Genomic DNA, 15,269 nt, shown 5'->3' on the forward strand with positions numbered 1-15,269 from the left:
TTGTTGCAGAATTTATTGGGTGTTAGCCTCTAATCTTTCTGACCTTAACTGAGATATCAAAAAAGAAGATTAGGTCACATTTCACATTTTCTCTCATGTTGCCCTTTAATCTTGTATTAATCTCTGCTTTGACTCGTAAACCTGTTCCCCTCTTCGTCTCAACCCCCATTCAACCTGCAAAACTCAAATCACCCTAGGCAGGTGAGTCCTGCCGATTCTCAATTCCCATTTGTTTTCGTTTTACTTCCTCCTTTCTTCACCTTCTTTCAAACCCTTTACCCTCCGACTTCCTTCATTTCTCTCCAAAGCTTTAAAGCTCAGTCTACATTTAAAACAAACAAACAAACAACAATAATCCCCTCTGACCCTTACACCTTCCCCAAAGAAGGAAAAAAAAATCATTTTAAATCCCACTTGCTGTCGATATAGCTCACCTCTCCCCGAATGTTTCCATCTATCAGTTAACGCCTTCATTGATCCTCTATCATTTTTACCCACACACTTCAATTTTTATTCATCGCTCCCTCCTATGATCAATCCTCAAACAAATGCTTATCCTGATTTGGTTAAAAACAAAAATTGTTAACATTGCTTAAGAGAATAGGCCAAATTCAAAAAATGCAAGATGTCAATAGTAGCATCTAGAGTTCATATTGACCTCCACCGTCAAACACACAAAACCAAAGGTAGAAGCTGCATCAAATGATCAGGTTCAGTGATTTGATATTGTGCTGGAGAGATTTTTTCTTAAGAGACAGCTAATATTTAAAGACCAAATACCTGCCATTGGTTGGAAAAAATTAAAAGATTGAAAGATTGAACTACTATCAATTATTTTTTCTACAGCTTTGTTATGTGGGACAGTGCTATTACTGTAAGTTTAAACTTACAGAAGCTTGTAGGTATATATATATATATATATATATATATGTGCATTTAAAGTTTATTACTATTTTAATACTGTTTTTTTCTTTTTCTGGAATATGCTAACAATCAAAAGTTTAAAAACGCCCAATTTTTAAATACTGTGGTTGAAATTCTCATGCTATAACAAGAAAACATAGCGGAAAAATTTGGGAATTAATTTGAAAACAACTTTTTCACACATCACAATAGTCATTTTTGGAGGTTGACAGATGAACCCACTTGAAGCATCTTTTTTCTATTATGTATGTAAATCAAATAATCAACGATTAATATTATCATGTAACACCTTAAATTTTATTTAATATTTATATTTTAGAAGATGAAATTTTACTTTTTATTTTTGCCTAGAACTCCAGCCTTCCACATGCCATGATACTCACCCAAGCTGAAGAGGACCAGAAACTTGAGGCATACAAACTCCCGTTGGTCCAGCTGCAGGGAGCGGAGCTTTGCTACTAACTCTTGTGCGTGGCTCAACAGATTGTTGAGGGTGGCTCCTGCCTGTGAAGCTATAACCCCAAAATCCACCTTAAAAAAACACAAGGAAAGGAATATTAGTACCTGAGCAACCTCAGTGTGTCTAGATTAATTTAAGACACAACAATACAATTTACCACATCAATTAACAAATTAACAAACATTCTCAAGACAGAAGTTAAGGGGGGATTTTAAAGACTTGGTTCGTACACTTCTTTGCCTCTCAGTTGTTCTCTTCAGGGGTCGCCATAGCTAAACATACGCCTTCATTTAACCCTCTAGTTTTTAACTTCTTAACTCACATTCCCATGTCCCACTTCACTGTACATTTATGAACCTCCTCTTTGGTTTTCCTCGAGGGATCTTTCTAATTGCAACCTCACCGTCCTTTTGTAAGGATAATGATCCTCCTCACATAATGTAGTGTCCCTGCATTTATCCTCAAAAGGTCTAACATGAGCTGTTCATTCCTGATCCATAAATCCTCATCACTCACAGAGAGAACTTCAACATCTTCACTTTTGTCTCCTGACTCTTTCTCAGAGCTGCTGTCTCAAAGCCAAAAAACATGGCTACTCTCACCATGCTCTTGTATACTTTTCTTTTCCTTTCTGCTGACATCTTTTTTGTTACACCACATCTTCCACCACCCATTCCAACTTGCTTGCATACACCTCTTCATATCTTCCTCACATTCTCTGTTGTTCTGGACTGTTGACTTCAAGTAAAGTCCTCCAGCTTCTTCACCTCTGTCCCCTGTTTCAATAACTCCTCATTCATCTTTCTGCAGAATATCTCCTCCTCTAGGTCATATGCTACCTGTGGGATATAACCACTTACAACAGTGAGCACTGTCAACTTCCAGCTTCAGACTCATCATGCTTTGATAGGGATCTAAAGCTCCCTTCATCTACAGAACATTTTAAAAAACTCAGAACTTCTACTATATTTCCCTTTCCATCAACACTACGGTAAAACAGCTTGAGCCTGTTTCAAATCTTCATGCCTTGATTCATTTCAATCTGGTTTCACAGGATATCCACTTTTCTATGATCTTTTATGTTGACCAAATCTCAAGATCTCCCTGTCAAAGTCCCAACATTAGAAGTTCTTACTTTCTCCTCTCCTTCTCTGACCAACAGTAATCCAATTATCACTGGCACCCTGTAGTTCAACAGCACCAGTGACGGTCATTGTGATTCCAAGCCATGACCATAAGAACCTTATGGAAGTTCTGTTTGGAATTTGCATACTTGATTGCCTCCTTTCTGACACAACCCTCCATATTTTCCGGACTTGGGACCTGCACATGAAAACACAGAATTGTGCCCCCTTGTGGTTACATTCAAACCTGGCACTTGAATCCAACGCATGATTTTAAAAACCCATAACCTTATGGACACACTATCCAACAAAATCCGTCTTTCAAAGATCTAACTGCCTTAAACCATACATTAACAAATGCTGTTTTTTGAGGTGCACTTGAAATCTGCAGCCGCTGCACATTTGACTGGGAGGTAAGTCCTTAGCTGCCACTCAAGAGTAAGCAGGTCCATATAAAAATTTTATATTTATTGACGATTCATTACCATAATTGACTGGGCAAGGGTTTCCAGGGGAAAGTAGATGTTGGCGTGCGCAATTTCTAAAGCTCAGAGAGGAAGAGAGTCCCTGTGAGCTCACATTTGCAATTAAAACTAGCCCCAGGGTTTTTTTTTTTTTTATTGTGTAAATGGGATGATTGCAACTCTCTTTTTCATTCCATCTTTTTCAAGTTACTGAAAAATAAAGATTTTAAACACACATTTTTTTTTCCTTTTGCCTATTGACACATTCCCTTTTACCATGCTATCCTTTGTCCAAACTCCTTTGTTCCTCCCCCTTTCCTTCTTATAACCAAAGAGATGGCAAGAGTTATGGCATTGCCTTCCCCCTTTTCAAGGTGTCAATCAATTTACATAAAATCAACTGTGCATGAAATAAGTTCATTGAAGGATTGGACTGTTGATGGTGATGCCTTGGGTTATTACCTCCTCGCCTTAAGTAAAAAGCAAAGGGGAAAAAAAGGCTATAATATCACTACAGCAGACATAGCACTAACTCTAACTCTGATGTGTATCAATCAATCAATCAATATGACTTTATTGTCCCACCCGGAGAGACATGGAGGCCAATTATATGAATAAACCTTCAAAATTTTCACCTGCCATGAATATGATCAACGATTACAGTTGGTCGTTAAAACAAAGTGAGTTTAGTTTGATGTTTGGAGGGCTCTTGAAGAGAATATGCTTTTAATTTAAAGACACAGAAGTGAATTCTTTAAAAAAGGAACATCAGTTTTTTTTTTGTTCCTCTCCTTCATTTGAAATTCATGTAGAGCAGAGCAGATAGTTATACTATTCTAGAACAGGATTTCTAATGAAACTGACAGCCAAGCTGCAAGGCCTTGCTCAATTATTCAAAAGATTGGTGTAATCTTTGTCATTTGATGTTTGCCCACATTTGTACAAGTTATACAGTTTGTTTGATCCCATAAGAGGATGAAAAACAAGCATTCATGGCCATTTCTGTCTGATGTTTGTGACATGACATAATGCAGCAGGAGAGAGACGTAAAAAAATAGGAATTAACAAGCAAGGAAGAAGCAATGTAAGGCCAAAAACAGATCAAAGCAAAAGTCAAATGACAAGCTGTAACTGCTCATTTGATGTCTGAAAGGGTTCTTTACAAATGTCTGCATGCTGCATGACATGACTAACAAAAAGACAGTTTTTATCAAAGCCAAAGAGAACCTACATCAGTTCAAATTTTCCTTGAGAATGAAACCTAAGTCTCAAAGACACACTTTTCTCAAGTGAAACCACATTTTATTTATTCCCAACATTTTTTTAAAGTACTTTCCAAAGATTACATATTGTTTCAGGGAAACAATATTTAATCACTTGACTTATATCTTCTCTCCAAGTTGACTTTGTGTTACAAAATATTATGTATCGTTTGCTTGTGGTGCAAAACCAAATCCAGCCCAAAATTCGTGCACCAATTACGCCATTTTAACATGATATGTGCGCTGTACACACAATATAAAAGCTATACATACGTAAAAAGTCAGTTTGACATATGTGAAACAGTACTGGAAAGCCACAAATTTGCAAATGCATCAAGCAAAACTCACGCACAATTGCGTAAGATATAAATAATAATTGCGTATGAACTATATGTAAAATACCCAGAAGCCGCTTAATTTTCATCCGACCCAAACATTTTGAACAGCTAAAAAAACGAATTTATATAAGGACCTGTCAGCCCAAACCCTCGATGGACATCTGTGCACATTGACGAATAATGAATGCAAAGAAACACTTATGAATTACGTCTATCATGCATGTATCACGATAGACTGAAATTTCATATGTGGAAAATGTGCAAAATGTCCGTAGTGGTTGTGTGACATAGCCTTAAGCATGGGTATGCTCAGTCTTTCCGAATATGACCATAGAAAATTATAATTTTTTGTTGATGATAGATGCTGTTTTTGTCCAGTTTTAATATAGACAGTGCTTAGGTTTATTCTAAAACACAAGACACACCGGACTATAATCAATTTTCTCCTGTGTTGTTTTTATTTAAGAAGATTGATGGTTGGATTGAGATGGTCTGCGAACCACGTCCAACCCTCAGGCCATATTTTGCCTGAGTGTGTTGTGGAGCTTCTCACAGATAGCAAATTACAGACTAACATGGCCAGGGTGCAGTGTGCGTTTATCTAAAGCTTCTTGGTGTGTATTTGTGTGTGTGTGTGTGCGTGTGTTTGTGCAACATTTGCTTTGGGTGATGCCTCCTCTGTGGTCTAAATATCACTAGTATTATCGCTGTGCTGTCACCCCTGGCCAGGCAGAGAATAATAGGAGATAATGAACTGTTCAGAGCCTCACACGCACACACTCACAAACAGACACACACTCCTCAACACCAGCTGTTCATTAACCAAAGTATGCAAACGAAACTGCTGACCTCCACCTCCCCTGACTATAAGCCCCCTCCCTCCTCTTGTTTCCCCTCTTTTTCAAGCTGTCTCATCCGCTTCAACTCATCATTCCTTCTTTATGCCTCCTCAACTCCTCTCTTTTCTATATTTTAATTTTCTACATTGTACCATTTTCTTCTTATGTCTTTTTTTAATTTATTTTTATCTTTTTCCTTTTCTCTACATCACTCAACATCCTCGTTTTTTTCTCCTAATATTTTTTCTCTCTTAAATCCTATCTCAAATAATTCAGCACTTAAAGTACAACTTATAGACACATTCTTACTCTTAGAAGTACGGCTGCCTGCTTATCATAGGTAACAACTCTCCACCTATTTGGTAAACCTGCCTGACCTTGTTTTCTTTCAGAATTACGGAATGAAAAAAGACTCCCCTGCACTCACAGGACATGCACTTCACTTCCTCCAATATTTATGCATGCATCTTTTATTGCAAAACATTTTGTTAAAATGCAGTGTTATGGAGAGAAAGACAATCTATAATTTATGACTTTTCATCTAGCTACCAGCCATGTGATGGGTCAGTCTCATAGTCAGAATGCGGTGTTTCAAACTGTTGTGTCCACTTGTCTGACTTGCTTATAAATGTTTGCCCTTTTGATAATATGAATGCTTAGAAATCAACTCTTCTGTGTTTTGGCTTTGTGTGCTTGAAACCAAACAAATGAGCAGCCAGCATCCTGAAACATTGACGAATTTTGTCAGGGCCTCAGGCGTTGGCTCCCATAAACTTTCTCAAAGACACCAGTCTAACACAAAGGCACAGATTAAGCACATTTATTATCCTTTTGCCTACTTGCAATGCTACACCAAATCTGTTGGACTGTTTTATTTATTTGCTGCTACGTGTACAAAGAAAGGCAGATTCAACTTGTAAATTTACACAATAAGTACAATATATTCTTTATAAAGTATGTATCGTGCTTGGTAGTGACAACAGTTAAACTCAGAAGTAAAAAATAAAAAATAGAGTGATTGGTGGGATTTAAAAGTAAAAAAAAGACATTTCCCTGGTGGGCTATCACTGACTCACCTGCTGGCCTGTCACTAACAGTATGGAGCCCTCCTTTGCATGCACCACCTGCCGGAAAACATGGTCGAGGATGAGGAGCTCACTCCAACAGTTCTGCAGCAGCTTCATCTGGTCGTCCACCTGGTTGGAGTGGCATAGAAAGACAAAAAAAAAAAAAAAAAAGGGAAACTCATCAGCTCATCTGTTTGCTTTTCTTCTTCAATACAGCTGTTACAACACTTTGTTGGTGTGGCTGAATGCAGTATCCAAACCTGTCATCGCTGCAGTTTGTATAACTGTCAGTGCCCTTTTTTATTAGCAGTGTGAGAGAAGCTTTGAAGATAATGCGGAAATATGTGACAGAATAACCTGTGAAGGTTTGAAGAGTTTACTTACAAGTGTTCAACTAATATTAACATTTTTTGCCTTCATCGCGAGCTTTGGAAAATCCCTGAAAATGATGGATAAATGATTCGGCATTCAACTAAAACAGGATTGTGTATCTTGGAAATAAAGGCTTACATCAGGAAAAATATATTTTTTGGCCTAAAAACTGCTCAAAACTTAAAGCGCAGACAGTATGTCAGCCTTAGCAGCTTGTAAATATCACAGGCAGCTGTGTACAGGGCAAACTTGCTCACAGGTCAATCGCCATTGATTGGGTGCATGTTTTTTTTAAAATCTTTCACAAAGCTCTAAAGTCCCCAGCACTAACTCACAAGCATTCTCATGTGAACCTTTCCACACACCCAGTTAAGCACTTTCGCTATGTGTTTGATTTAACAATGTTTCCAAGTCTGTTTGCCCATTGCCAGGAGTTTCTGAGTGATTCCACAGATGATAATGATTAAGTAGAGGTTTTTTTTTTCTCCCCCAGAATGCCAGCCGCAGCCTCCCAGGGATCTGTCAGATGAACTTGGGAAGCTGACACAGGTGAAACGGTGAAATTGAAAAACAAAACAACCTCCTCTATTGTAACAGCTCATCTCTTCCCATGCCCATCTGTGTTAATCATTATCCAGAATAGTCAGACAGTCAAAAAGGGCCGAATTGAAAAGAGAGGAATGAGGAAAACTGCATGTGCGTCTATCCCCCTTTGACCCCCCCAGTGGTGGACAAACATTGTGCTCTTTGTAGCGTAATTGGGACCAATGTGGGCACGTTGGTGTGTGAATGACTTCAGGCCTGTGGGAACTGACAGTGTTGATCGTCGCCAATGTCAACCACTTTCAAGGTAAAGAATGTGGATCGATGGTACAATTTTGTGACAGAGGCAGGTGCAGCTTAAAGACACCTGAAAGGAATGTTTTTTTTTTGTGCTGTCTGGAGATTGTTCAAGAACTCATTTGTTGAATTCAGATGACCTTAGGTACTCCTGTAATGTCAACAACTGTAACTATTCTGAAAATGTCAAGCAATTTATCACCTACTCTAGCATTTCTTTGAGGTTGGCAAGGTCTCAAATCAAGTTAGATGTTTTGACTACTGACTAAGGGTTGAATTCGAACCATATCTATTGACTCTCCAGGCAGACATAATAGCAGACAACACTGTGATGGAAGATGTGAACAACTTTAGAAGTTATAAAGAGTTTTGGGTACAGTTTTAAAATGTATGAGAACAGATCTTGTAGAGGCTGCTGTAATAATACCCACTTTTTTTTTAACACATTTTTTTTTTTGCTAAGGGTGGCAGTGATTACGTCTTCATTAAGTCCTATTTTCCTTTTTAGTACACCTAAAAAGGCTGTTTTTTAGTGAAAGGTGATATCAAATAAATATTAGATTTTTTCTAGTTTTCCTGAAAAGTGAAGCACAATCGAAAAAACGTATTGTACAGGAAATTTGTTCACACCAAAAAAATAAATATATATATATTTATCGTCATAATAATAAAGCATAAATAAAAAGGTAAAGTGTAGTGTTTCAAGCAATTTATTGCAAAATACACTATGACAAATTTCATTTTTTATTAGTTAAAAAAGAAAGAAAAAGAAAGCAGAACAAAGTTCCTTTTCTGACAGCATCATATTCTTTTTGTCACTCCCCTCCCTATACATCTATTTTGTGTGTCTCAAACACAAAAGTAGAGAAAAATTCAAATGCCTTCATTAAAGCCATAAGACACCACGGATAGCCGTCAAAGAAGGGTGATTTCTATCCTCTGCCCTGATCCACTTCTCTTTGCGCCTTCATCTTAGGATGCTGGAAACGTGTGTGTGAGAGTACATGTAAAGCAAAGGCTCTTCAAAGTACCACTGCTTGTCACTGGTGCTGGCAAGTGTCGGGGTCCTCATCAAAGGCCTGTCCTGACTCTGCCCGCCTGGAAGCTCCTCTCTGACAAGAGGCCCGGGCCATCAAAGGGGGGCAGCTCAGAGGGGATGACGACGGATGATAGCAAACCAGATGAGGGCACGGGACACCCGCTTGGAGGACGGGGACCGGTGACAGACAGACAGGAGTAAGGGCGGACTAGGGGTTTGGGTTCAGCTCACTGACCTTTTAAGCACCAGTGACACGAGCCGTTTCCCTGACAAGCTCTTCCTTTGCTCTGTCAAACAAGCAGAAGCGGAGGCGCCTGATCTTACAAGATGTGCTGCCTGCTCGCGCAGATAGTATAGAGTCTCTGACGTGGAATTGATGACTGCTTTGTCTTGTGGTTTCATAAAAGCAAAAAGGCTGATTATCATCTCTGTGTGAAGAAACAGAGACTGACTCCTCTGTGATATGGTATGGCAAAAATGTACTAAGAAAATAATGAGATAATGAGAATTAATGAGAAAAGCTACAGTACCAATAAAACTTTGCAATCTGTGCAGATATTTAATACTTAGTTAAGGAAAATTTAGAAAAGATACATTTTTGTGTCAAACTGTTTCAGAAGATGTTGACACATGAAGAAAAATAAGAGCAGCAATTATAATCCAAAAATGCAAAGTGCAAAAGTAATGCACTAGGATATAAGTAAAGTCATTGCCATACGAAATGTGACGTTTGTTAAAAACCAATGTTTTTTTCTAATTGGGTATCAATGAGCAATGTACTTCAGTTTTCAACCATCATTCACTGGTGCAACTGTCTACCTGGCCATGACCTAGCTTAAACAGAGTGGCTGTTCTACCAGATCAGCTATGGAATAAAGCATAAATAAAATACATAATTTCCAGGACAATAACTGAAACTTTTGTTGTTGTTGCAGGAGACCTGTCCTTGAATGAAGCAAACCCGTTACACGGATTTAGATACTTTGATGCAAGACTCTCCAGAAAATGCTTCAAATGAGTTTCAAAATCCACATTTAAGCTTACTTTTCAAGGTATGATCTATTTATTATTTAAATATCATAGCTCATCTTTAGATTTCTGGAAGAAAAAAGCACAGAGAAATTCTAAGGAGGAACTACTACTTCAAGCAGACAGCAATGAAAAATACATATGCTCCAAGAAACCAATTTACCACCTTTATGATCGTTCAGGCGAGTGGGATCAATGCCCGGATCAATCGCTTAGCCCATAGCTTTTGTTCAAAACCACCGGCTGAGATTAATGGAATTTCCCAGAGAGAGAGAGGTAGAAAACCAAGGAGATGTGTGTTGAGAGGGAATGGAAGTGCCAGGCATGGAATGAGAGAATGAGAAAAGACTTGAGGTATACTGAGAAAATAAAACATGGAGATTAAGAGCATGTGTTCCCTTCTTATTCAAGAAAACGTAAATTAATTAGAAATAGAACATTCTAATGCAGGCTAACAAATGTAATGTTTATTCATAGACCCCTGCTAAGAGTACAGCAATTATCATATGTGGAGTCAATGTACTAGACCCCCACCCCCACCCCCTTCCTACCTCCCCCTTCTTAGGCCGGATTTTGGTCTAGAGCCACAAGCATTGTTAAGCTTCGTGGGCTTTAACGAGAGTACACAGCTGGATCTGATTTTAATAAGTAGCTCCATTTTTGATGTAGCCTAATGAACAGATTAATGGAATCTCCTTCTGTGGATTCTTAATGAATGAAGAAAAACATATTTTTATTTATTTTTCCTATTTGCAGGAAGGAGAACACACACACAAACACAGACTGGGAATTTATCTGATGACTCAAACACAAACAAACGCTTCTATCTTTCCTCGGTCTTTGCTGGAAGAGCATCAATGCCGTCTCCGGGTACTACAGGTGAGATTTGAAGCTCACATCAATGCGTGCACGTCTCCACCAGCCAACCTTTGGTGCAGTCCCTGTCTTGGCATCTGTTCGCCTTGAGCCAAACAGGCTCTGTATTCACCTGGGAACGGGCTTTAATTTACCTAGAACAGCGCCTGTTGTGTTTTAAGTGTTGCAAACACTTAATTATGCTGTGCTTGTCAGTGCACTGTGGCTCGTTCCAGCTTAGTTCATTAATTTAATCGAGGACTCAGTGTGGGGTATCATCACCCACAATAACATTCTGATCATTTTTAGTCATTTGAATAAATTAGCTAGAAAGGCATCACATGTCCTCGAGTGGTCAGGGCACCTAACTGTGAAAACTCATGCAACCCAGCTGATAAAATCCTGCTGTAGGCGTCTTTTTTTTGTCCAGTTCGTCCATCCTTTGGATGAATATCAAACAATTTTGGAGTCTGGTTTTATTTTGAGATCAGCAGATTTCTTTGTAAAATGATCAAAGGCAGCTTCTAGTTTTTAATGAAATGTGTCCCCATAAATTAATTATTTGAGTAAAACAATAAAAACAAACAAAATAGAATTAAATTAATGAATAATTTCAAACATTCTTAGAATTCTGCTAGTTTTAGGCGTAGAGTGGATGTTTCTAAACGCTCCTAATGTTGCAGAAGCTAGGAAAAACTGAAAACAGTATTTTCCCTCCTTATTGGAACAAAATCAGCTCTCACTTATCGTGGCACATACTCCATTTGCACCTCAGTCCTGTGGCTTGGTGATAAGAATGCTGGGAAAAGGAACAGGTGACAGGTGGCATTGCTGCAGTGAGAGGGGGCTGCATGTTAAGGGGAGGAATGATAATACTGACGATGATGTACGAAGCAAGCAGTTTATCAGACCACAGAAGTAAACGGAGGATAAAGCAACAAGAGTCTGCTGTTTACCACTGATCCACCTGTTGTTTGTCTTTCCGAAACTATAATTTCTGTCAATTCAACGAACATTTTCAATTGTTTTCCAAAGGAAGAACAAAATAATGTAAGTTTAAAATGCAGTAAACAGGAGGAGGGTGGAGGTTGTTGACCTGACAGTTAACCACATTTTTTTTAATTGGATGAGCACCTATATTGTGACATTCAGCTCACTTTACTTCTTTTTATATTCATTTAGTAGCTAAATTAAACAAATATGTATTTAAAAACTGTTTAATGTGGATTATGGGAACTGCATGCCACCAGCAGCTGTTTGTTGGTGGGGTGCAAAACTGATCCAGCAGATCAGGTAAAGAAGAATGATTATATGATTATCTTCAACTGAGCCCACAAATGATGGTTTCATTTATACTGTCATTACGGCTCCAGTGGCAATTGAGATTCCACATATGTAGCCTCAGAAATCTTCAAGCATGACACAACAGGTCCAGGATCCGCAAAAAATTATCTACAATTCTTTTGTTTAACATTTTTCTTTAGCAAAATGTTCATTTTAGTTTTTTAAAGTTTAACCAGGGTGCTTTGGTTGTTATAGAAAGCCTTTTGGTGGGATTTAAATAAATGATTTAAACTGAAAGAGAAACCTTTCAGCATTTTTGTTATATTTGGAACATTTAGAAAATGAAAAAAGTTAAAAATTACCAGTTTTTTTAAAGGTCTTCTGTCACAGATTCACTCAGTATAAAAATCAAAGCATTAACTTTTCTTTTAGCAAACCCTGCAGACCTAAAATGGCATCATCCAAGTGGTGAGAAAACCAAAAGTCAAAAACAACCAGACATCCAGCAGTGAAAACACATCAAGCAAATCTAACTATGGCCAACAGTTTGCAAAGACAAAATAACACAAGCTTCTGCTTAGAAATACTACATGTTTTACAATACAAAACATAGACATGTGTCTCTCAAATGCTATAAATCTGATCTGAACCTTTTGCTTAAACCTGTTTACATTTTATATTTCAGGGAACACAACAATATTGCAGTTTTTTCCTTGCTCAAAATTTTGAGAGAGAAAAAAAATCAAGGTTGTTTCTTGTCAGATTTGATAGTTCAAATGTTTTTCCTTTATTCTCTGTCGGTTTTTTGCAGGCAAATCAATGAATTTCTTTTGTAAATTAAACACAATGAAAAACGTTTTTTTAGTATTGTGTTCTTGGATTACATGACACTAACAGATTGCATATGCTGAGTTAAACATTAAAATGTTTGAAACAAAGATTTTTATCCTCTGAAGTTGTGTTTACTCTGAGAAAACAGCTCACTACAACCTTTTCTGCTCCTGAAAAGTCACAGACTTTTTCACAGGCAGAACATGCCTGCAGGAGTTTGTGTGTGTGTGTGTGTGTGTTTGGCTGCCGACTGCATTTACTCAGTGTGTGCTGGCCTGAGAGCACAAATGCGAGCGAATGAATGCTGTTTTGTATGAGTGCGTGCCACAAGGAATTCTCTGTGTCTGAGTGTGTTTTCCATGAGTGTGTGCACGCCCATGTCTGATCAATATTGCTGAGGCATGAGATTGATCGGTTCCCACGGTGACCACATTAACAGACTCTAGAGGCTGACCTTTCACCCTGAGGAGACTGCATTTGATTGGGCATACTCTTCCTCTCTTCACATCACCTCATCAATCTACTCAGCCCAACATTTTTTACTTTTGTCGCAGACATGCTGTAGTGAAGGTAAACAAAAACACAGGCGGTAATTGGGCATGCCCTCTGTCCTTCCTTGCCCATGGTCGTTTGTTCTTTTAGCCCCAGCATCATGTTTTTGCCCTGAGCTGAAACAAGTTGTTAGTCTAATAAGGCTATCTGGTTTTGGTTAGGCCTCACCTCAAAGCACAAAGAAAACACCAATTGGAAATGGCATGACTGCACACTGAAAAAAACAAGTTTGCTTTGTAAATATTTAGATAATAAATGAATAATATAACAAAGATGCTCTTAGAATAAACTTTATATGGCGTCTCCGAGAGGTAAAAACTGTCATGAATTACCCTGGCTAAAGTTAAGTTGTTTGGTCTGTATGAGCACACATCTCACAGACAAAAACATCTATGAGAATGTAAGAGAAGCGTGCCACTACATTCACGAGGAAGTAAAAACAAAGTATCTCTGTGGGTCTGTGTGTTGCAGCGGGAAAAACATCTTGTTTTCTCAAGGACACCGATGATAGCAACAAGCACTACTCTCAGTTTCAGACCAGTGCAGGGATTTCAGGTTGACTCAAGCATGCCCAAACTTTCCTGTTCTGTTTTTACTCAATGCATATTAAAAAAAAAAAAAAAAAAAAAAAAAAATCAATACGACAGGAGAATGGCTTGGTGAAAGGCCAGGCTTGAATTTAAATCTGATTTTTTTTTATCTTCACATGGATTCAGAAGTTAATGCTATGAGTCTGAATGACAAATTAAAAGAAAAAATTCTACTCACTGCTGTAGAAAATGTTTTCTGGTGCATTTCTGTGATATATTTGAAGACGTTATCTCCGTCAAAGAGTAAAGGTTGAATACTAGTCAATACAGAGTTGTTTTGAGCAATCAGCTTCATCCTTTAATGAAACATTTATATTCCCTAGAAGCTGATCTCTTCAGTATATCAGTGCCCTCTTAAAGAAATTTGTGTTAAAAGAATTGCTTTTTAAGTACGGGATAAATACAAATATATGCAATGGTCATTTAACAAAAAATAACAGGTTATGTTTGACTTTTTAGCTCTGATGTTACAGAAACGGTCATCTTAAAAAATAAAGAAAGAAGCTATTTTAAAGACCCACTCCAATGAATATGTCTACCTGTGTTTTTTAAAATGTTCTTGTGGCCTTTTCCTCATGATGGAGGACATATATTAAGAAAATTAAGCTTAAAACTGCCTTTTTGAGTATTTCTTTAACTAAACTGTTATGAATCAGGAGCAGATGAAAAAAGCAATGTGTTGGAAAAAGCTTGTAGTTGTGACGTAGAAGCTACAACAGCAAGTTCCCTGCTTCATTCTGATCGATGGATAGGTTTGTAGATGACAAGATCTATGCATATCTTCATTTTCTGCGTCCAAGCTGGCATTTGGCTCAAAACTGTACAGCTTGGATAGCTCTGATATTGCTTGCCATTTTTTTTTTTGCACTGGTAATGTTAGGATGCGGGTGTAAGGGGCTGTAAGCTAGCAGAAGAGAATATAAACAAAGGGATGATGGGGAGTAGAGGTGGGCTTACTCTGCACCAACAGTCCCGCCCACAACTCAGAAGCAAATTTCTAATGAACTATCGCCGCTCTGCAGAAACTGTTTTAGAAAACTATACAGTTTTTTTTTTTCATTTTGGCTAAAAACGGGATAATCATCATTAAAAGACCACTGGGAATGCTTTAAAAAGTTCAAAAGATGATCGTATTGGGACTTCAAAGATTGCTGATCCATAATTTTAAAGTAAATTTGCAAAACCTAATCAAAGTGAACATTCACAGAATGGATAGGTTAAATTTTCATTTTGTAGCAGTTTATGATAAACAGTGTATTCTGTGGTGATATCTTGAAAAATACACACAAAAGTAGGTTATGAGAAAGTCATTTATTCGAAAAATAATTTCTTTAGAAAGTTAATCCATGGTTGTATATGGCTTAGAGTCAATACGATTTGTTTTGACACTATGTTTTCA

At 37.8% G+C, this 15,269-nt stretch overlaps 1 protein-coding gene across 1 annotated transcript in view; it reads right to left on the reverse strand.

Moving 5' to 3' along the window:
- The window catches only part of nr5a2 (nuclear receptor subfamily 5 group A member 2), a gene marked incomplete at its 5' end in the record, with an annotated part of 66,564 nt that overhangs the window by 22,959 nt on the left and 28,336 nt on the right, over positions 1-15,269 (reverse strand). Inside the window, 2 exon segments of the mRNA NM_001104828.1 lie at positions 1,308-1,455; positions 6,488-6,607. Coding sequence (NP_001098298.1) covers positions 1,308-1,455; positions 6,488-6,607 — 268 coding nt within the window.

This window comes from Oryzias latipes, chromosome 4, assembly GCF_002234675.1.
Source record: "Oryzias latipes chromosome 4, ASM223467v1".
NCBI lineage: Eukaryota > Metazoa > Chordata > Actinopteri > Beloniformes > Adrianichthyidae > Oryzias > Oryzias latipes.